Here is a 25,444-nt window from a genome sequence, read left to right as displayed (position 1 = left end):
ACCCAGGCCTCTAACTTCAGGGTTGGCATATAAGTGTTTTGTAATATTCATGTCTGCTGGTCTTCAACACGTTCTAAGTTTTTGATCATGAACTTAATGTCTTAGATTGATGACATATACATTCCTTGGCTCGTCTCCCTTTGACTTAAAGGAGTGAGGTGTGCCCAGGGCCCAGGCACCGGGGGTCCCAGGGTAGCTAGTGCACAGGGAAACCCCACAGGAAGGCTGGGATTATAGTAAGGTGCAACAGGAGAACCCCGCTCCCTTTACTACAACAAACTTCCACTGAAAAGCCCCAAAGCCCATGCTCCAACATCCATCCACCAGCCCCAGCAGTGCCTACCCCACAGCGGATGCGGTCCGGCTGCACCACCATCAGGCTCCCAGGTGAAGTCTTCGATGGCAGGCCCTGCTGCTCCGAGTAGGGAAGGACCTTCTCGTCCTCGGTCTCAGTGTCAGTGACTGAGTCGCAGCCAGAATCTGTGGCACAGAGAACACGGCTGAATGGAAAGAGAAGGAAGCAGTGCTGGGCATGTTCCACCCCCATTAAAACCCCAGAAGTTACCAAATAGGAAATGGCTCCAGCTGTCAAACAAATACAGGCTGAAGGTAGTGACTCAGGAAATCATGAAAGAGGACCTCATGGGGAAAAGTCAACCACCATGGAGGCCATGAGGGTAGGGTGAAAACAAGAGGACGATGGTGTGGAGAAAAGCCAAAACATTTGAGGCAGGCTGCTGTCTGAGGCTGACAGGTCTGGTCGCAAACAACAGACTTCTGGAAGCTTTACCTCGGGACGTCTTGCAGGGCTGGCTTCAGTGATTGTGAGGAAAGAGGCCCCGTCTCCTCAGGGGGGCTCAAGAATGGACTGTCCACTTAAAGATCATCTTTTGAACATCAAGTAAAACCTGCGCTTTCCAGGAAGCGATTATTCCTCAGGGTCATGGCTAGCTAACGTACTCTCTCTGGAGCAAGGGTAAAAAGCAATCACTTTCAACAAATCTTAGAGTATAACCGGGTTCCAAATCAGTACCACAGCCAACACCTCTGCTGTGGAAAGATTAGAGCGTGCACAGATTCAGTGAAGGCGAGCAGGGGTGTGCAGATAGGGTGTGGCACAGAATGAGATAATGCGGAGATGGGGGTAAGTGGAACCTACCAGCGTTCTAGGGCAGGGGCTCTGAACCAGGACTCATTGATTGATAGGGTACCTGTGTGCAAGATTCTGTGTGTGTGTGCATGTGTGTGCGTGTTCCTCAAAGAGGAACAAAATGGTTAAGAATGGATACAAGGAGAGGGAAGGTTCATCTAGTCCCTTCGTTGGGCTTGCTCTTCTCCATTCCTAAACCACTGACAGCCAGACAAACATACTAGGTACTGCGAGGACATGAAGGTGAACCAGACATCCATCCTACCTTCAGAGAGCCTGCAATCTAAAAGGGCTGGTGAGAGGTAGGGGTTAACTTGGCTGATTCCTGCAGGCTGGCCTCACGGAAGGAGTGCAATCCTTCCTGGGAGAAAGCTGGGGTGGCAGACCAGGCCACTGATATGTCCCCACAGAAAGCTGTAACACAAGCTTGCACTCTAGATCCCAGGTCATGCCAGGGGAGGGCTGTGCTCCCACCACCATGAAGGCTGAGGTGGCAGAGCAGGGATGGGGAACCAAGCACCACCGCGTCCTAGGGCTATAACTGTGAGGCAAGGGCCTCTGGGGACCTTCTCAGGCCGGGGGAGGGGTTGAGGCTTCCCAGATAAACAATTTAAAAGCCCCACAGCCTTGGACAGGGGTCTTGTCCTAGAGCCTGACATGTGTGCTGACAGATGTCTACACAAGGCCCCAAAGTGTGATGGGCAGTGAGGCACATACTCCTGCTGCTTGTCCCCTGTCTGTGATTTCTCCCAGGACGCACTACTCCAGAAGGCCGGGCTGAGTGCAGCTTGGTCTCCAACCTTGTTCACACAGCAGGAATCCAGGCGGATCTTAGTGCTAAGAGAGGGGACAAAGAACCCTGGGAGTTTCAAGGAGGAACCGTTTATGACTAGGCATCAGAACCATCAATGTCCTCTATCTTTCCTTTCAGTCCTACCTCACTTACTCAGTGCTAATTATCCCCCTGCAAAGGCTAAGTGCAGTGGTCTTCCCACCTCTGCGGTCCAAGCCAAGTTAACGGAAGGTTGCCATTTTCTCCATTGGATCTGCCCTTCCCCACATCCTTTTCTCCTTGACTGGTTACTACTAAAATGGCCAGGAACCATCTCCATGGACAGAGCTGTACGCGCCATCCAAGCAACTCCCACCCACCACGGGAATCTGTGAAAGGAAGAGCCAAAAAATTAGGGATAATTGATATTCTTCTTCTTAATAATTATATAACACCACATCAAGCTTTAATTTTGGATTATTTGATGCCTGAACATGCCATTTTTTCATTTCTGAGGTTCTTCCTGGATGAGAAAATAACCCCATTGACTTAAAACATTCAGTCAGTTTCTTAAAGCTGTGAGAAGCACCCTGGAACTACTTATCATTCTAGAATTGTTTAGACACTATCCTGTGTGGCTAGCGTGGTGGGTACCAACCTATTATAATTTACTGTGCAGGTATAATCTCGTTGGGATAGACCCACAGTACAGTCTATTGCTTCAAAAAAAGAAATCTCTTCAGGGACTTCCTTCATGGCACAGTGGTTAAGAATCTGCCTACCAATGCAGGGGACACAGGTTCAAGCCCTGGTCCAGGAAGATCCCACAGGCCACAGAACAACTAAGCCCGTGCGCCACAACTACTGAGCCCACGTGCCACAACTACTGAAGCCTGTGCACCTAGAGCCCATGCTTTGCAACAAGAGAAGCCACCACAATGAGAAGCCTGCGCACCGCAACGAAGAGTAGCCCCCACTCGCTGCAACTAGAGAGAGCCCGCGTGCAGCAACGAAATGGAGCCATAAATTAATTAATTAATTGATTTTAAAAAAGAAAATCTCTTCATTTCTCCCAAATTACTGACCCAATTAGTTGGCTGGCCAAAGAGTCAAAGCTCTAGTAAATATAAAGAAAAGAACAGAGAAATAGAAATAAGCCAAGTAAGAAAGAGATGATAACAGCAGAGATGGAGAAGAATTTGAGAAACATACTGATGTGAAAACTCATTGCTAAGAGTTTTGTTTTTAATTTCAATACAACTTTTATAGAAAAATATAAGTTACCAAAATTGTCTCAAAATAAGTAGACAATCTGACTAAAACAATAATCACACAGAAAATTCTTCTCACTTTTCAAATAAAATGTAAAGTACAGGTCACACACCCACTGCTGCATTGAATTTTAAATTGTAGTTGCCATGATGTTTTTCTTTACAACATTTAATTTTCCTATCTAGGAAAATTCCATTTATATAGGTTTTGTGTCTCCTACTAAAGTTTAAAAAACAATAAAGGATAGTCTTATTTTATATTAAATTTATTTAAAAATTAAACCAAGCAATTAAATACAATAGACAACTGCAAAATCAAGTTTCATTCTCATAAAAACTTAATATGTGGTAAAGAAAGCACTAAAAATCAGTACAGAATAAAGAAAATGGTTGGTGAGGATGACAGCAGATGGTACTGAAAAAATTTAGCTATTTGGGGTGGGCATGGAGGGACAGAGAGACTGTTTAGAATCTTCCTAATTCTTATACACTCCAAAATAAAATTTAGATGGATTATAGATTGAAATGAACAATGAAAACAAATTTTAAAAATTAAAAAGACAAAAATATGGTTGAAAATTTTATCATTGTTTTGGGAAAAGATTTGTTTACTTTAAAAACAACTGAAGAAATACAATCCAAAAAGCAATAGAGTTGATGACATGAATTTAAAATTTTAGTAAACAAATTTATAAAAACCTAAAAACTAAATTGTAATGCTTGGGCAGCATTAGTCATAATAGCCACAGGTGGAAACAACCCATTGTCCATTCTTTGATGAATGGATTGACAAATTATTCAGCCATAAAAAGGAATAAAATACCAATATATGCTACAACATAGATGAACGTTGAAAACATTATGCTGAGTGAAAGAAACCAGCCACAAAAGACCACATATTATATGATTCCAAATATGTGATATGTCCAGAATAGGCACATCTATAGAAACAGAAAGTAGATTAGTTATTGCCTAGGGCTGGGGTTCTTGGGAAGCTGGGGGAGGTTGGGAGATGATAGCTAAGGGTGTGAGGTTTCTTTTTGAGGTGATGAAAATATTCTAGAATTGACTGTAGTGATAGTTGCACAAGTCTGTGAATATACAAAAACACTGAATTGTATACTTTAAATGGGTAAATTGTTTGTTATGTGAATTATATCTCAATAAAACTGTTACCGAAAAATTCAATGGCAAACCACAAATTGGTTAAAAAATTTGATATAAATATGCCAAGGGGCTGATCTCCTTAATATATGAAGAGGTCATAGAAATCTCTTTAAAAATACCCGAAGCCGGGCTTCCCTGGTGGCGCAGTGGTTGAGAGTCTGCCTGCCGATGCAGGGGACATGGGTTCGTGCCCCGGTCCGGGAAGATTCCACGTGCTGTGGAGCAGCTAGGCCCGTGAGCCATGGCCGCTGAGCCTGCACGTCCGGAGCCTGTGCTCCGCAACGGGAGAGGCCCGCGTACCGCAAAAAAAAAAAAAAAAAAAAATACCCGAAGCCCAATAAGTAGATAATTCACAAAGGAAGAAATAAAACTTACCTTCCCATTCAAAAAAACTAAAAATCATTCATTATCTCTAATCATCATGGAAATGCAAATAAAAATAATATATTACTATTTCACCTTTTCTAATTAGGAAATATTTGAAGGTGAGGTAGGACAGATACTCTCATTTGTTGCTGAAGAAACTATAAACTGGTACACCCTTTCTGGAAAGCCATGTGACCATATACAGAGAAAGAGCAAGTCTTTAAAATGTTCATATCTGGCCACATAATTCTACTTCTAGAAATCTCTCTTAAGGAGGAAAATAACTGTTCAAAATGTAGACCAAGATAGTGAACCAAGATGTCTGCTAAATAATTCTTTGCATTGCTGAGAAACTAAAAACAATCTGTCTGATAAAAGAATATTAAAAATATTATTTTCAAAGAGTTTTAAGTAAAAGCTTATGACATGTTAAGCAAAAAAGCAGAATATAAAATCATATATCTTATAATGTAGTATATCAATTATATAAAGGAAAATGCATTTTGAAAGGTCAGAAGAAAATGTATGGATAAACTGCATGATCCTTCCCCCCCCCCCCGCTTTTCTTCCTTCTTTCCTACCTTCCAACTGTTCATGTATTTTCATATTCTCCACAACGAGAAAGCACTTTGATGATGGGGATGGGTGAAGAGAGAAGTTAACAGCTGAATCTTTTGTCTAATCACTTCATCAGCGTGGTATCATTTATGACGAGATTGGTCCTAATAGTACAGCACTTGGCAGATTTCCCCAGCGTTCAGATGGGTCCTATAAACGATCCCTTCCAGTAGGTCTATTCATTTAGTCACCTGAAATGAATTAGCTACTGGCAGCTAAATTCATTTCAAGAAGTCAGGCAGGATGCCATTCACTCTGTAGGGAGATTCTGGTGGCGCTGATTGACAGCACCATCACTTAAGTTTCTTCAGCCACATCGGCCTCTTCCACAGCGCACTACAGACCGAGCCAGGGTCCAACCACTTGAGCAGATGCAGAGTTTCCTTTGAAGCATGTACCAACCCAGACAAAAGTACCACTGAAACCCACCTGAAAGAGTGAGATGGCTCCAAAGTTTCCCACTTAAACGTGTAGATTCCTCTCGCCCCCTCCCCACCTTGAAGATAAACACCAGCTTTACTGTCCTGCGACTCAAATAAATAAAAGTTTGAGTGAAGGCACACTGAAAACCCCAAGGATCCTCGTCAGTTAAAGTCTTATTAAGACACCAATAGTCATCCTTACTGCTTTAAAATTTAACAATATCCTCTCAGCTTTTATAAGGCCTGGAGAAACTCTGGAGAAATTATAGAAGAAGACTTTCTTTGTGCATCCAGCTCATCTATAAAGGGCCCTTGTGGCAAACACTCCTTGAGTTCAGTGGCAGGAAGTTTGTGTCCCCAGAGAACTTGGCTGCTTTCTCTCATTAGACAATAAGAACAAGCTAACATGGTGTGTTTCACCTTCTGCCCTTGCTGCCAGGTAGCTCAGTCTCAATTTTGGTTCTTAACCACTGTTAACATTTTCATCCAGGTCTTGGTCTTTCCTATTTCTCTTTTTTATATTGTGTTTAATTTTGGAGGCTGCTTCAAAACTTTGGGGATCTAGGCAGGATGTGAATCAATCTTTCTCAAAACTGGTATCTGCCAAAAGTCCTCAGATGTAGTCTTATGAGAATCAGTGCTTGGGCTTTGCATTTAGATGACAATGCCTTTAAAATGGGATGAAAAGACATTCCAGATTATCTGGATGACCACATTATAACTGGGCCCAGCCACAGGACTGTGGTGCCCGTGTGTGTGTGTGTGTGTGTGTGTGTGTGTGTGTATCATTTTGCAACTAGGTCATGCTAAGCTGTCAGGGGCTAATGAGGAAAGAAGACAGGGGCAGGATGACATGTAAATGAGGCGTTTGTGCCAAGTGAACACAAGAAGGTTTCCCCATACACTGCTTCACATAGAGAAATGCAGTGGGAGATCCAAGTCCCACAATAACACTGGGGAGCTGTAGCAAGCCCCTGGGACAGAATCAGCGAGCACCACAGCTTTGCGCCACATTCATGATGCTGCTTCAGTAAACGACCATCATCTATGACAAAACAAATGTAGTCAGTTTGCCCTGTATTTATTTTATGCGTGTATTTGTATCTGGTTCGTTTGTTTTGCTTTTGGAGCTGGGAAAGAACAATAAGCATCCGGAGCTGAATACGTTTATACGTATTTCAACAACATCAAAATAATCTACCAACACTAAAGGCTCATAATTCTTTTTCCTTTACAAGGGAGTCTAAAAAGTTATTTAACATTATTCGGGTCTAAAGAAACTATGAATTTTAAATGAATTGAGTATGTGTATGCACTTGGACACACACCAAGCCACATGGACAAGCTCATACTAGGTAAGAGGGCTGGTGACAGACTCCTGATTATTACTAATATTGACAACAATAAAAGTTACCATTTATTGAACATCGTGGTGCCTGCTTTAATAGTCAATCTCATTTAGTTCTCACATCAACACTGTGAGATAGAAATCAATATCCTATTCCTATTTGATAGATGGAAATGCGGTACCTGAAGGATTGAAGTAACCCAGCCCAGGTCCTGCAGCAAGCAAGCAAGAGGCAGAACGGGAATTCGCCCCCAGGGGTCTGTGCCTCCTTTGAGGATGTGGACCAGGGCAGGAAGCAGCATCACTTGCTATTCCTGGTCTGGGGTTGTAACTGTAGCTCATGAGACATGACATAGGCTTTTGCTCACCAACACCTGGTGGTCCTGCCTTGTTCTAAGCAATACTGCCTTGGTTAGGTATGCCATGACCTGCCACCACGGCCAACAGGCACATTCCAAGGATGGGGTTTAAGTCAAAAGACACTGAACTCCAACTGAACCAGCCAGGGTCCCACGTGCTCCAGGGGGCCTCTGCCCCAAAGCTACAACTGTCTCATTTTCCAAATAAGTTTTCAGACCACAGTGCTTACTGCTTCTTTCCTGTACATTGGTGTTCAGTCAGGACTGTTTTTTGGTAGTCTGAGGGAGGGGTAGGGTAAGGATGGCCAGAGAATGATGTTTTCTGATCTTGAAGCGTTTTTTTGTTTGTGTGTCTTGTTTTCCAGAATATACACGCTAATTTCTCTTGTAAGGTAATGCTAAGCTTTGGGGAAAGTACTATAAACAGGTATCTTTATTCTTTAAAATGACCACAACTGCCATTGTTGAGCATTTACTATAGGCCAGGAACCATGCAAAATCCTTGATATATGTGATTCTATTTTATCACAACTAAGAGATTGGAATAATTCTGCCCATTTCACAGATGAAAAAAATAGGACACCGAAATTTAAATAAATTGTCCAAGTCACACAGTGCACGCTGTATAGAAAGTTAACCCCCAAATCCACGCTCTCGTGTGCTCTGATAGTTTCCCACACTGGGAAACAGGTGACTGGTACACAGGAGATGATTCCAAAGTGTACAGCAAACATGCAGTGACACTGAGCCACACAGTAAGAAAGCAGTCCCCTTTCAATTCTTTCAATCCCACTCATATCAAGAAGAAAGGCTCAGTTTGGTAAGAGGATGCTTTTAACTTCTCCTTAACATGCTTACCTCTCTCTCTGAACCAGGGAAGGAACAAGGCCCTAAGCCCACAGGCTTCTGCAGGCATGAGTGTCTAGTAGAATTTAATACCACTGTTTTGTTTTTATTGTCTTTATTTTTATAGTTACCTTGTTTCTATCAAGAGATACTGGTTTTTCACTTATAGCAGCAAAGTTTCCTTTTAAAATAAATTTATTTAAATTAAAAAAACGGGAATTGACTTAAAGAAAATATTGTTAAGAGTACAAGGAAAAGTTTGGAAACAGATAGTGGTAATAGTTGCACAACATTGTGAATGTATTTAATGCCAAATTGTAGACTTAAAATTGGTTAAAATGGCAAATATTATGTTACATGTGTATATACATATATGTGTGTATGTATGTATATATTCACAATTTTTAAAAATTGATAATGTAGGGGCTTCCCTGGTGGCGCAGTGGTTGAGAGTCCACCTGCCGATGCAGGGGACATGGGTTCGTGCCCCGGTCCGGGAAGATCCCACATGCCGCGGAGCGGCTGGGCCCGTGAGCCATGGCCGCTGAGCCTGCACGAATGGAGCGTGTGCTCCGCAACGGGAGAGGCTACAACAGTGAGAGGCACGCATACCGCAAAAAAAAAAAAAAAAAAAAATTGATAATGTAATATGCCCCCCAAAACCATTGAATTGTACACTCTATATGGGTCAATTGCATGGCATATAAATTATATCTCAAAAAAGCTGTTAAAAAAGATAAACCAAAACCCATGTTGATGATCCTCAAATGACTGAAGTTTGGGAAAAGCTGAATTATGCTATACTGCTTTCATTGTTTTTTTTTTAAATCACTCATTTTATTTATTTATTTTTAAAATTAATTAAAAAAAATTTTTGGCTGCATTGGGTCTTCATTGTGGTGTGTAGGCTTCTCTTGTTGCGGAGCACAGGCTCTAGGCGGGCAGGCTTCAGTAGTTGTGGCGCACGGGCTCAGTAGTTGTGGCTCGCGGGCTCTAGAGCACAGGCTCAGTAATTGTGGCACATGGGCTTAGTTGCTCCGCAGCATGTGGGATCTTCCCAGACCAGGGCTTGAACCCGTGCCCCCTGCATTGGCAGGCGGATTCTCAACCACTGAGCCACAAGAAAGTCCCTACACTGTTTTCGTTTTGTCAAGCTACATTTAGTAGTGATTTTTTTTAAATAAGGTAAAGCAAAGGTAGGAAGGCAGGAAGAAGGCCTGTAGCATAAACATGTCGAATTATTTTATCTGACTTTTAGATAACAAGGAAAAAGAAAGTGAACAGAGAAGGAAATTAAGGAGATAAATTTCAACTGAGAATTAAGAGCCTTCCACCAGTCTAGCCAAAAATGGAATGAAATAGAAGTGGTCACTGGAGCCAGACAGGGGCCCACATGTGTCTCTGGGCTGATATGAAGTAGGAGGACATTATCAATTTGCATCTGGGATTTCCAGTGTGGCTGATGAAAGAAAGAGTGAAGAAGATTCAAAGGTTTCTTGGAAGAAAGCAGAAATGAATAGCGAAACAACCTAGGCAGCGTGGTCCATGAAGGAAAGGGGCCATGTTCCCTCTGCATTTGCATCCCGGATTGAGACCCAAATTTGACCACCACACAGGTGGGGCAGGAGTACAGAGAGTTGCCTGAGGTCTGGAGAAACTTCTGGAGGCTTTTCCACTCAGGATGAAATTTCTCAGCTATTATGAAGCTCATCCAGCCTATCTAAGCCATGATGATGAAATCATAAAACAACTATTTCTCAAAGCCTGACATAAAATGTTCTGAAGCCTGAGCTTCCTAATCACTGAGCAAGTATCTACTGAATATGCATGACAAGGATCCCACGGGGGTTCCCAAGAGTGTGCCTCAAGAGTGTCGGCCTTAAGGAGCTTAAACTGAACTGGGAAGGTGAGGCTCCACGTGAAACAATTGAGAGAACTATGTGATACCAGCAAGCATTATGAGACCATAAATATAGCTAAATAAAGTGAGTTATGTTTCTAAGTGTTTATAAAAGTGCCGGCACATGAAAAATGTAACAGAAGTTTAGAAAGTTGAGAAAAACTTCCTGAAGGATGAAGAAGACAGGTTAATTTACTTTAACTAAGGCAAATAGCATTTAGGTGCTGAGATTACCATTCTTGCGAAAAAAGCATATTTTCCATTTAAATTAATAAAATAATTAGTAATTCATTCCTTTATTCCTTCAACAAACATCCAATGCCTATCAATGAGTAACAAATATTCAAAGCCTATCCTAGGCCCCCTAAGAAATGTCAGGGTGAGAATATTTCTGTCCTCGCTGATAGTGGAGGAACCGCACAGGAGAGAAACAGCTTCTCTCCAACTTCCACAGACAAATGATAACAGGAATAACTTCAAAACAAAACATTACAATGGATAAGCAGGGATTTATAAAACACAGTTTATGGCCACTGAAGGATCAAAGAAGGAAGGACATCCCCAAAGACGTGACAAGTAGGGCCTTGAAAGGCACAGAGAATGCGGGCACCGGGTAGGAAGGACTTTCCTGGCAGAGGTAAAGGCATGATTAAGGACACGAAGGCAAGACAGCAAATGATGTGTGTGGGCCACAGGAAGCAAGGGGGGCACCTTCTATATGAAGCAGGGAGGGAGGGTGAGGGGAGAGGGACAGGGAGGGAACCCCAAATGCCATGCTAGGAGTTTGGTTTACACATAGAAGACCTGTCACTAAATAGTATTCATGAGAAAAAGAAATTCTGTAAAATATAGATTAAAACCCTAGTCTGTTTGTTTTTGGCCACGCCACGTGGCTTGCAGGATTTTAGTTCCCGGACCAGATCAAACCCGTGCCCTCTGCAGTGGAAGTGCAGAGCGCTAACTGGACCACTAGGGAATTCCCAAAAACGTAGTTTTATTTTTCTGAAAGTTGAAGAATTTTCTTGAATTTGCTTGTTTTTGAAATAATTCCAGACACACAAGTAGAATATGTCAGCTCTTTTCTAAATCTTGGTCAGAATCGAGACGCAGAGGGGCTGAGCACCCACCACACCTTGAGCAAGCAGTGTCTTTAAGTCTGTAAAATAACATGAACTAGTGGCTAACAAAGTGTTACCAAGCCAACATCCTGCTCTACCTGCTTTCATGAGCAAATAAGATGCTATAATTAACCCAATGTCTGAAAGCATACCACAAGCATGGTTCACAAAATGCTTAGAAAAATGGTTCTTTAGTAGACGAAACATTTCTCCTACCGTGTATCTTGTTTACACTAGCTATAAGCTTAGAAAATCAATGTCATAGCTATTGTTATGTCCTTAGAAAGCACAAAGGGAGATCTCAGTCCTGGCCTTGTCCCCAGATTCCAAACGTGTGGATCCCAGTGAAGGAGCTTCTGCTCCACTGCAAAAGCATGTGGGTTCGCGGGGGGAGGTGAGAGGCTGGCAGTGGTGGGACTCAGATCTTGGGTTTCAACAACCCCACCTTCTCGCAGCTTCCTGGCAAACATCAAGATTGCTTTTTCATTTTAGTCATCACCCATGGGTCTTTCTTTCTCCCTTTTCACCCACCTTGGTTAATGGGTATTGAATTTCCCATCCACCTAACCCCTTTCACTTAAAAAACTCCCAACACAGTGACAAGTATACCCAACCCGCAAGTCACAAGCTACCCCCTGATGTCATGTACAGTCATCAATCAGAACGATGTTAAGAGGGTCAGTGGAACGCCAGACTCTTACCCACCACATGTCTTACTGGCACTAAAGTCAGGGGAGGGAGGAGGTGATGATTATTTAGTGGTGTTAGTGTGAGTTCATTAGAGTGACATCAATCATTGTCCTTGTCACCTTCATCATCATCATCCTCATGATGCCAAAAAGGTAAGGCAGAGCCCTGTGGACACATCCCCAATTCAGACTTTAAATAAACTCATGGTGGCCACTCTGCCTCCCTGGAAATAAGGAGAAAGTAGTAGAAAGGAGAAGGAAGAATGGATCCGCTCCTCCCATAAGCCCACACTGACTTCCTGAGGCAGTCGACGCTGCTGACTTTCCCCACACAGGCTGACTCACCTGTCACATCCGACCTGCTTTGCCATCCAGATGGTCTGTGTCAGCTGCAGATTCCTGAGGCTGCCCAGTTTCACTACACATCGATGGATCTGCAGCACTTGGTAGAGGGCTCTGGATCAGGAATCTACTGTACATCAACCCCAGTCTTTTCCAGCTCACATAGACAGGGAATCGTTTTTCCTTTATTCACCAGGTAATTCCCCTGGCCCTCCTCAAGGTACTCAAAGTTCAGGATAAGGTGGTAGGACAAGAGGAGAGGAGAGCTCAGGCCCCCAAGACCTTTATCCTGGCCCCACCTAGTTGCTCTAAATGAGCTATTCGAAGTGTCAGTTTAGTTTAGTTTTGTTTTAAAGCAAAGGATGATGGTTCTTCCCGTCCCCTCCCCACCTCACCCTACTTGCTCTTCAGCTTGAATAAAAATAGCCCCACAGCTGAGGCTGCCATGACAACCGATGAAAGTATGGGCTCACCCTTGCCCACCAATGATAAAATCTGCCTCCAGCTCTCCTACCCGCCCAGCTGGGGCTGGGGCCCTCCAACCCCCTCCCAAGTTCAACCTTCAGGAAACTTTTCTGAGTACCACAGCCAAGTCACTCTATCCTCACCCAACAAGCTGAGGGATATTTAGAGCTCTTGCACCACCCAGTGCCTCAGAACTTTTTAATGTGTTTTCATTTGTTCTTTTCTGTGTTCCCAGGCACATGTGACAGATGTGACCACCTCCCTTTTGCAGATGGGAGAACTGGAGGCATGGGGACATGAACTGACTGGCCCTAGGTCATTAGCTGCTAGTTTAATGGTTGAAACACATTAAGAGCTCAAGATTGCCATCTCCTAGCCAGTTCCCAGACCAAAGGAGCAGCTGCTCTTGGGAAACATGATCCCAGTGGGGAAATAATTTCCCTGTGTGAGCTGCTTCCTGGCCACAGGCTGAAGTTCCCTCAACCAGTCTCTGTGACAAATCTGGGAAGGGTTGGGGAAAAATCTGCTGCCACATCATGGGATCCAGGTTCCACAGAAACCCATTTCTATCCTGGACCCATCATCTCTGGGGCTGCTCCAACCAAGCACAGCTTCACTGCCCAAGTTTATCAAGAGCTTTAAGACACACTGTCCATACCTACATTCCAAGGGCCACCACTGGGGAGAAAGTTCTCCACCAGGGCTCTCAGGGCTGGAGGCCAGCAGGTCCCTGTTTCATTGCTCAGGAAACCCCATTGTTGCTAACAAAGCAGGGGCTACTACAGCCCCCCATGAAAGCTTCCTCTTTCTTCATCTCTTTCCGACACTTATAAATGTGCTTCCTCTCTGTATGTAAATTTTGCTCAAATGGCATGACACAGACTTGTAATGAGGCCATTAATAACTAGTCTTTAAACTGCTTCTTCTCGGTTTCCTGGATCAGGAATCAATTCTAATCTAAGCAGACACTGATATCTGGATTTACTGGTATGAGGACAAATGGGCTTTGTTTGGAGCAGACCACGAAAATGCAGTTTATTTTCACCCAGCCAAGAACTGACAGGATGAAGGCAACTCTTGATAGTAGAACCAAGGTTAAGAAATTGTAAAGAAAACTCCTCTTCTTTTGTTTCTCTACCACTCAGTCATCACACTTCCAGGAAGGGCCAAGAGGGTGTTTACCTGCCCCCACTTTTGCTGACATTTAGCATTCTAACCAGCTGAAACTCTGAAACTGGACTGGTCAGTTTCATTTTCCATCTTTGGAATGGGTAACTTTCTCTCACTCCTCACCCTGAAATGCTGTGTCTGGTTTTCATGTACCATCAAGTTGGGGTGGGAGCATGCTCTCCTCAGTGATCTGCTTTAAAAAAAATACAAAACAACAAGATGGCATCCAAATCTGCTTAAATAATTGTGGGTCAAAATAAAAACCCCTTTATTTTTTATCCCCAAATAAAAAAAACCCAGGAGCTGCTGACTGCCCCCAATAATTAAAACCTGGCTACTAAGGGCAAGGCTCTAAAGATATGGTGTAGTATTTCCTAGCAACATAAATGCAGCTACCAAGGGGATCTGGAAGAGTACAGTCAAGGAAGCCACAGAAGGCCTGGATTTAAGTCCCATCTCCCAAGTCACAGGGTATTGTGACTTTTCAAAGCTTCAGTATCCTTTCTTTTAAAATGAGAATATTCACACCTGCCTGGCCTGCTGCACAGGCTTATTGGGATTAAGTGAGAAACACTTAGAAGCCCTTTGAAAACTTTAAAGTACTAGACAAAGTTATTTGTTATTTTTGTTACTATTCATTTAACGAATGAGAGTTCCTATGAAATGATTCTCCATGTGGAAATGAGCAGAAGCATACCTCTGCATACAGTAGTCCAGGGCTAGCCAGTCCAACGTGACCCAGGAAGTGAGTGTCAGGCAACCCAGGGATGCTCTGGGTAGCCATGGAGACAGACACCAGCAGAGATCCTGCTACCTCCAGGCAGGCAGGAGCAGCAAGTCTTGATTATCCACAACAAGCAGGCATCTGCACCCACCAGACTGCCCATCAGATCACTATGGCAGCTGATAGGGACTTTAAAAGTGGGAACTGAACTGCTCTGGGCTCAGGGTTTCCATCGCAGTGGAAGCCTGCATTCCAGGCACAGTCACACTCTTAGAAGAGGTGGCGTGGCAAGAGGCAGTGTAGCACAGCAGTGAGTGAGAGGGCTCTGCATGTGTTCAAATCACAACTCTGCCACTTACCTCTCTGTGCCTCAGGCTCCCCGTGTGCAAATGGAGATGATAATACCACCTACCACATTCAATAGTTGTAAGTATAGAATGAGCTGATTCATATAAAACACTTAAAAGAGTACCTGACAAAGAGTAAGCACAGAAGAGTCATTAGCAATTAGAGTCGTTTATCTGTCGACCAAATTGTTCTTCCACTAGTCTGTGATTTCTTTGAGGGCAGATTCCCTGATATTCATCTTTGGATCCCCGGGGTCTAGAAATCACCGTGAGAAATCAATAAATGCTTCTTGCATGAATGGATGAATCGATGAATAAGACCAACCACCTAAGTTGCCAGCTGGGGGGAAAAATACAACACAGGGAGGATCACTGAAAGGCCTTGGGCCTTGAGCCTCTTAGTGTGGAATCTGAAGAGAAGCAGGAAACTGACTAATCCCCACTTTATGTTGGCAGGCTGAACCAAGCTGTCCTGAAATTTGGTGTGGTACACTGCGTTAGTCCAGGTCTTCTGAGAAGCAAACACTAAAATGGGATTAAAGAGGATGCAAGGATTTTATTAGGGAAAGTGCCTGCAGCAGAAAATGGGGAGGGAAGCTGGGAAAACCATCAGATGGACTGAGCCTGATAGAACAGCAGGAAGGAAGGATGGGTGGAAGCAACCTAGACCACTGAGTAGTCTAAAGAAAGTTCTGCAAGATGAAGTTGGCTATCGGAGGAATCCTGCGTCTTCTGGGAGCTGACCCGGGAGCTGACAGCCATGCTGTCATTGGCTGGGAGCAGCCCGTGGGAAAATGCCATGATGGATTCAGAGCACAGGCCTGGGGCCCTTAGTCAGTTGCACTCCTGGCAGCTGGAGGTCTGCAAGATGCATTCTCATGGCTGCCACATATATGGTAGTCCTTAAGAGCATGGGATTTGGTGCTCTTACCAATCTAAGGTGAATCCCAGCTCTTATAGCTGGTCACCTTAGGCAAGTTACTCAACCTCTCCATGCCTCATTTTCCTTATTTGTTAAATGAAAATTATAATTTCAACCTCTTAGGATTGTTATTGTTGAGCACTGTGCCTGACACATATTAAGTGCTCATTAAAAAGGCAGCTGCCATTCCCCTGACCATTATTATTATTAATAATGAAGTACTTCTATTAACAGTTAGGACATGAGAACAGCCCCCACTGTAACATACTTGGATTTGAGTTTTATGCGTCTAAAACCATGGCTTGGCAGTATCACAATTCAAACAACCAAACCAGTTTGTCTACAAATGAAAGGTCTTAGGGACTTTCCTAGTTTGGCTATTTCCTGAAAGGGAAAGGTGGGTTGTATTGTGCCAGAATCCATCTACAGCCACAACTCCCTCTGTTCTCTTCCACTTGCTGCACTTCGTCTGCAATGTCCTTGGCCTGTCCCCTGCCAGCTATCCACCTTTGAATGAAAGCGTAGTCAGCACACCTTCCCCCCAAGAACAGGCTCAGAGAGACACGACCCTGCTATGCTGTATGTGTTCTGAGCACCTGTTTGGGACTCCTTGCTTGCCTTTGTTTCTGTGACCTTAATTCTTTCTTTAAAACCTTGGCCAACTTTCTGGTAGTGGTCACTGCTGGCCGCTGCTGGCTTCTGGCCACTCCATCTGACTGGAATCCACAGTGTCCCCCTGTTGGGCTGGCTATGACCTAGGGCAATCACAGCTTTCATGGCCCCAGTTCAGCGGGCTTGGGCCTCTCCCAGCCTTGCTGACACTTGTGCCTTGGTGGCAGTAACAACTAAGAACCCACAAAAAAGAAGTCCCCAAACTGGAAACCACACTCTTACCCCTTCTACCATTACCTCAGAGCCTTTTTCTCCAACCCCCATTTCCCAGAGGGTCACCAAAAACACACTGGGATTTCTGGGTTTTGGTTGTTTTTTTAGGTTTTTTTTAAATCTTTGAAGGAATGACCTTCAGGTTTTTTTTAACTGAAAAGAGTCAAAATCAAACTAAAAATTATTGATTTTATTTAATAATTAACATCTTAACGACGCTGATCAAACTGTTTCTTCCAGAATGATATTCTCCATTTTAGAGGGACTTTTCTAGGGAATTTTAAGTTTCTGTGTTGGAGCTGGAATCCAACAATTGAGCTGCCTTGTTTTAGCCTGACGTTGGAAAGCCAAGAGCAGGAAGTAAAGAAACTGGTTGAGTGCCCCCCAATGAAGCCGACTAGGCTTTCCCACCCGAGAGGGAATGAGGTCTCGGAAGTGAAGGTAAAGCCTCAGAGCGGTAAACAGGCTGGCCACTTACACATATGGCCAACGTGAGCACTGAGCCCATCTCCGAACTTGGCTTCTTTTTCTCCTCTGGTTCCCCAGACAGAGCTAGGAAAGTGCTGGCCACCCTGACACCAGAAATGCCCAGTGCCTGAGACTGAGAATTCCCACCACCAGGGAGAAACACTGGTTGGACAGTCATCTGCCCCCATTACACATGAAAATATTTACAAGCTTAGTAATTAGCCTCTTCACACCACCTTGGCCTCCTGTTTGCATTGATCCCTCTCACTAACTGAAAAATCAATCAGATTTGATTTCCTTGCAAATCCAAATTCTTAAAAAATGATCCCCTGAAGTAAAATCTGGGCGTGCTCACACTCCTACCCTCAGGTCAGGGATTCATCAACCATTGGCCCCCAGTGAGTCACATCCCTGCTCACAGATGGCCTCCCTGGCGTTACGATAGAGTGGACAGTACAATTGTATTTCGGAGCCCCTGTGCAGCTCTGACACTCTGTGAGTGACACCACACCAGCCTCGCCAACTACATTCTCAGCTTCTGTGAACATTTCTCCCCAACCAGCCCAGTCTGGTTATGTAGCATACAAGATATACAGTGTGAGGTCATACTTTCTGGTTCAGAGTCATGAGCATGACGGCAAAATACAGTTTTCACTACTATTTTATATTTAATTACAGAAACCACTAGAAACCTGATCAACATTGGGACCAGTATCAAGAAAAATCTATCCCAGTGATTCAAAAGTTCTCAGAGGGGAGGCAGGAGTGTTTGCAAATGTCCTGTCAGTGATGAATTAGAATGGAGAAACTGTGTAGCTTTTAAAGCACAGTCAACATTCTATTATGTTTTAACTATAATTTTTATAATATGAACTATGGAAGTGGGACATTTGTCAAAAGGGAGCATGGGTTAAAACAGGTGGAAAGGGACTTCCCTGGTAGTGCAGTGGTTAAGAATCCGCCTGCCAATGCAGGGGACACGCGTTCGAGCCCTGTTCCAGGAAGACCCCACATGCCGTGGAGCATCTAAGCCCGTGAGCCACAACTACTGAGCCCGCGCACCCCACCTCTGAAGTCCGCGCACCTAGAGCCCGTGTTCCACAGCAAGAGAAGCCACCACAATGAGAAGCCTGCGCACCGCAACGAAGAGTAGCCCCCGCTCGCCGCAACTAGAGAAAGCCCGTGCGCAGCAACAAAGACCCAACACAGCCAAAAATAAAATAAATAAATTTATTTTAAAAAAAAAAGCAGGTGGAAAACTGCTTCCCTGTAATCCTTGCAAGGTTTAGTCTACCTCTCACCCCTCCCCTCAGCCTCTGTGCCCCTCCCACTAAGAGCCCACAATCCACAAAACCTTGCTCTTGCTCACTTTTCCTCTCCATGATATTGTAGGCCCTTTGTATGTTGTCTTTTGCAAATCCAGCAGTCACAATATGGTTTATTTCCCTTTTGGTTAGGGTTCAGCAACCTTCCAAAAGTGGGGACTCCAGACACAGACCCTTATAGGCAAAGAGCACAGTGCCACACTCATGAAGTAGGCAAGGAGCACCTGGAAGGCTCTCATGCACAAAACCTCCCCCCACCTCCACATTCTACTAATAAAAGCTTCATCTGAGTTATGCTGGAGATAATGCAAATGCCCCGGGGAAAAGTTCAGCTTCATGGTCACTCACACCTTAGTAAGAATTATTTTTGAATCTTACGTCATCAGGGTTTGAATGACACCTGAAAATCATTTAGAGCAAAATTCCACTCAATAAAGGATTTTTTAAAAATCACAGTCAAACTCTGTTTGAATTCTTACAGTAACAAAAGCTCCCTTCTTGGAAGGGTCTAACTCTACTGATGGGTATTTGGAATTATCTGTGAAAGCTCATCCTTGTCTTCAGCCCAACCCTGTAGAATCTGTTAAGATGGTTCTGCTACAAGTAAAGGAAATTCCAACTTAGGATGCCTTAAACAATAAGGACATTTATCTCTCAGAATAGCAAGTCCAGCAGCTGGGAGGTTTGGGGGTGGCTGACATAAGGATTCAGAAACATCGTCACGGCCCTGGTTCTTTCCATTTCTCTATTCTGTCATCTTCAGCATGAGCTTCATTCTCAGGTTGGTAGCATGATGGTTATGGCAGGTGCAGGTTCACTTTGGACCAGAGGAAAAAGAGAAAAATATTCCCCCCGAGCGTGGAATATAAGCTCTTCCCTTCACTCTGACTGTTTCAACTTATGTCACATGCACAATAACTATCACCAGGGGGATGCCAGGCACTCACTGACTCCACTAATCATCCAGGGTGGAAGGAATGTTGGAACTTCCACTGTGATGTCTACCACTCCTGCCTCCCAGGAACATCCACCTCAAATAGAGTTCTTCCTTCCCCCACAACTCAAACACAGCCACAACCCTTTCCACGACATGACAGCTCATACAACATGTTTCCAAACTCTCTGGTTGCCCTTCTCTGGATATAATCTAGTTGGTCAGTTTCCTCCTAAAAATGTGTCACCCAGAATGAAACACCATTCTAGGTAGATATAGTGAAATTATAATATTCCACGACTGGGGAGCTATCTTTTTATTAATGTAGCTTAATTTTGTAACAGCTTTCAGCAGCTGTTAAGTAGTCAACCTTAACCTGTAGTTCATCTTTACAAGTCAATTGCCATGCTGGACATCTAACTTGCTGCACTAGTTGAGTTGCTTTTATGGACCTCAGAGCAGAACTTAGGATCAACCCCACTGAACTAGATCAAGATAATTTTGAATAATGCTTCTGCCACTCAGTGTAATAACTACCCAGCCACCTACAAATGTTATGCATCTATAAATCTGTATTAGTTTTCTAGGGCTGCCATAACAAAATAACACAGACTGGTGGCTTAAACAACAGAAATCTATTTTCTCATAGCTCTGGAGGCTAACTCCAAGATCAAGATATCAGCAGGTCTGGTTTCTGGAAAGGAAATCTAAGACCAGAGTCTGGCACTCTGCTAGATAATCCTTTAAGGAGGACCGTAAAAAATCCAATTACCTTCTCGCATTATGCTGAGATCAGTCACTTTGGAGAGGAGATTTTGACTAAATGTGGGAGAGTGTTGAAGAGAAAGATCATTCTGGAAACTGGGGCATTTCTAAGTTGAGTAAAAAGAGAAGGACTCTACTAGCGTGTTTCCACAGTCAGAGTACGTGACTTTGGACATGAAGGTGCTGAATCAGGGGGCTGCTGAGCAGTGAGCTGTCTGGAAATTGGAGGAAAAAGAGCTAGAAGGTCATCAAAAGGTAAATTCAGTTACTTCCCAATTTTACTTAGGACATGAGTAGCAGCAACTGAAATTGAGACACTGACAATTACCCTGAGTGCCCATAGCATAGATTAGCCATGCCTGTCTTCACTTCTTTGGTCTGCAATTAGCCAGGTGGGCAGTGACCACTTGGCATTTTGCCCAGGGGCTTGAAGACCCATGTTTTATAGATATGATGAATGGAAAGCAATTGCTATGCTTTCTCACTCATACCCTCTTTAAAAAACATAAACACAAATATAAATAATAAATAAGTATATGGGGATGTGCTATTAGAGCAACTACACATAAATACTAAAGAATTAAGTAGGTAGCAATAGTTAAACAAACACCTGTTTGTAATTAGCTCAGTTACTAACTGATCCTTAACTGTTCCTTCTTAGATTAAATCCTTAATTTAAGAGGCAAAAGCCTACTCTCCAGGTGGATTTACAATTCTAATTCTAATTCTAATTCTAATGCCTGAAGCTTTAGGGTAACATGATGTTATTAACCCCTCTAGCCAGGTGTTTGTTTTTCCTTCTTGCTGGTTTGAGCAAGTACTCGAAAGATAGGGAACAGTGGCTAGAGGGTCTGCAAAGGACATCTGATGCTTGAATCTCCTTTCCCACAACCAAACGTCTATTTCAAACCAATAAAACTGGCACATGGGAGTTCATCTTTGCAAGAGCTGCCTCCTCCCCAAGGAAGCTCTCTTGTCTTCAATTTCCTCAAGGAAGAAATTGTCAAGGGAGAAGAGAAGTACCATTTTTCGTTCCCTGCTCTAATTTGTACTGCCTTGGCCAACATTATGTGGTTAGTATGTGCTGACATGATACCTGGGTGGGGAGAGAGCTGTGTGACCCTCTCTCCCCACTTTTTTTTTCTTTTGCCCCATTAATAGATGATTTTTAGCCACTTTACCAACTGACACCAAGCCTTGCCTCTGGTCTCTCATCAAAACCTTAGCAGAGTTTTACATAAACTGAAATTTACATTCAACCGTCACCATAGCAACCATCACACAGAATTAAATACAATTTTCCCCCTTCTGATATCATCTACTTTTTTTTAAGAGCTGTTTTTCTTTTCAGTTGCTAATCTGAGCTATTCAGAAGATAACCATTAAAAATCTATTTTGAAAAACTGCATTTAAACAGATTGTAACGAGGTTTTCAAAACAGGCATTTGAAATGGTTTCTAGACATTTAGCACCATACACTTTCTCCCTCAGTTGGTGGCTGTACATTGCTGAAGTCTCAAGGATTCGCCTCTGCACTGGAAATTGTTAAAATCAAAACAAGGCTTCGCTCATAATTGTGACAACCATCCCTTGAAAGGTGCCCCTAGATAATGACCCTGAGCTAGGGCAGAAAATTCTGCTAATTTCAAAATGGATTTACATCATGTTTAAAAAAAAAACTTTTTTTAATAAAACATTTCGGTTTGACTATTCAATGTGAAATTGGCAAATCTCCTGAAATTTTCAGGATTCACCTGTTGACTGAAGAGGAGATATTCAATTGTGAATGTGGCTCAAGGCCATGTGGAAATATGCAAAGGTAATGGAAAGTAAACTAGAGATAAAAGGATGAAATATCCCCACCCAAGAGGTCTACTTTTTTCTTATTCTAGAGTAAAATGCCACAAGAGCCCTGAGTATTTGCAGCTGTTGGAAATATATTTCAGATTTAGAAAAAGGTAAGAAAAGATCTTTCTAAATTTTACTAAGACCAAAAAAAAAAAAAATCTACGTATGACCCTAAACCCAGTAACAAATTAATGTGCACCTATCTCGTTACTCCATCTCATTCCCTTGCTACTTACAGTCCCAGAAATTGGCAATTCAGTTGTACTGAAAATTGAGACAACAAAATTAAGTCATTTTTCATAAGCCAAATAATTTGATCTTGTTTATTTAAAGCCAAACTATAATGTGATACTCCAATCGTTCATCAAATATTTATTGAGCACTAGATGCTAACATATGCTGAGAGCTACATCTCACAAAGATGAGTGAGACTTCATCCAAGACTTCAAGAGCTTTACTCTTCTAATTCCATCATATGGCAGATGTTTTACACCAAAATGTCACAGAAATCTTAATGTATTTTCTCTGAATGAATACTAAATGTTGTATGTGTATACAGGAGGTGATGCCCATCCCATGGCTGTGCCCATGACCTCAGTCTGGACAGCAGAAACGAGTCCAATGGCTCACTTTTACTGCTAAGACCTAGTAGACCTCACCAGAGGACATTCATTTTGAGATTTCTGAAAACGTTGCGACTTGCTCCCAGTGCAGCTCTGCCACGCAGGAGATGTGGCTGAATCCTACCCTAAATGATAAAGAAGCCTCCCCCAAACACTTCTAACAGTCGGGCATTGCGGAAAGCAAGACAGCTCATGAAGGTTCTCAGTCATTCTTTTCCATTCAAGAGCATTGGCATAGCTGGTTAGGCAACATGAGCAGGAGGTGGGGGTATTTCCAAATAATGGTCAAAATACCTTATATGCCTAAAAGTGAGAAATATTACATATTACGTGAGATATGTGGGAAAAGTGCAAGACCAGGAATGGGATGCTGGTTTCATTCACATCAAGTGCCTGCTCCAGTGGATGGGGATGGATGTCTAGACCACTGAGTGAGACCAATGCTGAGGCCAATACCAGATCAGTGAGAAAAGATGGCTTGATTTATTAAGTCTGATCTATGAGCAGGCAGGCTGCACTGTACAATATGTCCCACTGTATAAGACCATGGGAGGGGAGCCTGGGCCGTGCTGGAGGAGGAATGAGGAGATACATGCCACTGAGTTACCTAGGAAAGAGTAGGGAAATAATCAAAAAGAAGCTCCCAATGCATTCAAAGACCAATGAACCTGTGTCAGCAATCTTAAGAAAAAAGTTGAGGCACAATTGGCAGAATTTAAGACAGAATGGGTACCTGCCAAATAGCTGGAAAAGATAAGAGCCAACCGAACACATTCCATATTAGAAAAAAATGTACCAAGAAGGGTTAAAAAATGGAAAGCCTAAATATGAGCACAGGAATCAGAGACCAGAACATCTGAGATGACAGCCTCTGACAGATATGCCATGTTGCCAATTAACCAGACAGGCTGAGGATAAAGTTCAAATCCTTTTCTAACAGTTGAAGAGCCTAACCAACATATGCATTGCAACCAACACAGGAGTTCCTGGCTTGTGTTTTTGCTTTTTTTAAAGATAAGTAGGAAGATTGCAATCTCCCCCAACACAGTCTCCTGGTAATGAAGCAGACGTGTGGCTTTTGTGGTCAAAGGAAGCAAAGAATGTCATTTTGAGTATCTTAAGGCTGTAGACTTACTGCTTTTGAAAAATATAAATAAATAGATCCACAAAAGCCACAAAATTCAGCTTGTGAGTTATATATGTCTTGATTTTTTTTCAGAGTTTCTTACGACTGGTGTCGAATCTAAAATGGTCCCAGCGTGGTTTTCGGGTGGTCATTCAGTGGTTATCAAACTCAAGATGCACAAAGCTATCACTGGTGTGAATTAAGCAAAGAGAGAGCACTCCCAAGTCTCCCCTTTCTGTTTAGGTCTATGCAGATGGGAGGAGCAGAGGCAGCCAGGTTGTGGTTTGGCAAGAAGGGATGCTGACCATCCGTACCTGCCTGCAGCCCCAGGGACCACTTCCAAAGCTATATTGACAGCAAACTATGGGCCTCACACACCCAGCGATGGGAATAACTGTATCTCTTCCTCACCCTTGTTGCAGAGGGAACTGTCTGTCATACCTGACATGCTTTCTGGGGATGAAAAGTTTATTGAGCATTTACTACGTGCCAGGCTCTGAGCTAGATACTGGGACCATCCAGCTGGATTCATTTTGTTTTGCAGCTTTCTTTCTATCTTAGCTCATGGACAGCTGTCCTCTAATTGGTCTTCTTGCTTCAATCATAAAGGACCTCACAGTCTTTGGATCATAAAGATCCAAACATAATAGTAACTCCAGAGCAAAGAGAAAAGGTCAACAATAGGAGAAGGCCTAATATGTTCACCATGAAAAAGGACAGAAAAGCGACAAGAATGAGTCTCCAAAACTGGCTCTCTAAATCTCCATGTCTAAGGGAGGACATCTTAGAATCCAAGAGGAATCATTCAGGATACGTCACCAAAAAGTTAATAAACATGAAATTCATTTCCTCCAGGTAAGAAGGTTAACAAGAAGCTTCCAAGTTTGTTTTTTAAGAATTGAGTTGCAGGCCTATGATGAAAAAAGAGAAGTTGGGAAGGTTTGTCTACATCTCTGATCTTTTGAGCCTGATCTCACAAAGGACCAAAACGCCCTAAGAGAGAATATAAAGCAGGATAGAGAATGGGGCTTAGGGTACAGGGAAGGGTGCCTGAGCAGCTGGGGTCTAGAGGCCCCACCTATGTACACATTAACCCCAAGAGCTCCGTGTTTACCTGTTTAATACATTGGGGGTACACATAGGTTTTGTTCAGAGGACAAAAGGTTTCTGCTGCTAACAACAACAACAACAACAACAACAAAATCTAAGAAATACTCCAATAAAGTTGCAGAATTCAGCAGGGGACAGATGGTAGAGAGCTTTGAACTGTCAGATCAAGAAGTCTGGACTTTATCCTACGATCAATGGTTCCCCATTTGGGTTTTAGAAAAATCATTCTGGTAGGTTGGTGGAGGATGGGCTGGAGAGCAATGAGATGGAAACAAGAAGACCAATTAAAAGACAGCTGTCTATGAGCTCAGACGAAAAGCAAACTGCACAATAAAATGTACACAATAATCTACTTTCTAAAAAA

At 43.1% G+C, this 25,444-nt stretch overlaps 1 protein-coding gene across 4 annotated transcripts in view; it reads right to left on the bottom strand.

Moving 5' to 3' along the window:
* Window positions 1-25,444, bottom strand: part of PIK3AP1 (phosphoinositide-3-kinase adaptor protein 1) — a 115,018-nt gene that overhangs the window by 62,453 nt on the left and 27,121 nt on the right. For all 4 annotated transcript variants that reach the window (XM_060034385.1, XM_060034384.1, XM_060034383.1 and 1 more), the window contains one exon: window positions 344-480. In XM_060034385.1, coding sequence (XP_059890368.1) covers window positions 344-480 — 137 coding nt within the window. The remainder of the gene's footprint in view (window positions 1-343; window positions 481-25,444) is intronic.

Source organism: Delphinus delphis, chromosome 16 (assembly GCF_949987515.2).
Source record: "Delphinus delphis chromosome 16, mDelDel1.2, whole genome shotgun sequence".
Classification (NCBI taxonomy): Eukaryota; Metazoa; Chordata; class Mammalia; order Artiodactyla; family Delphinidae; genus Delphinus; species Delphinus delphis.
Note: the sequence above shows the minus strand (reverse complement) of the source record. Positions and strands in the feature narration are given on the sequence as shown.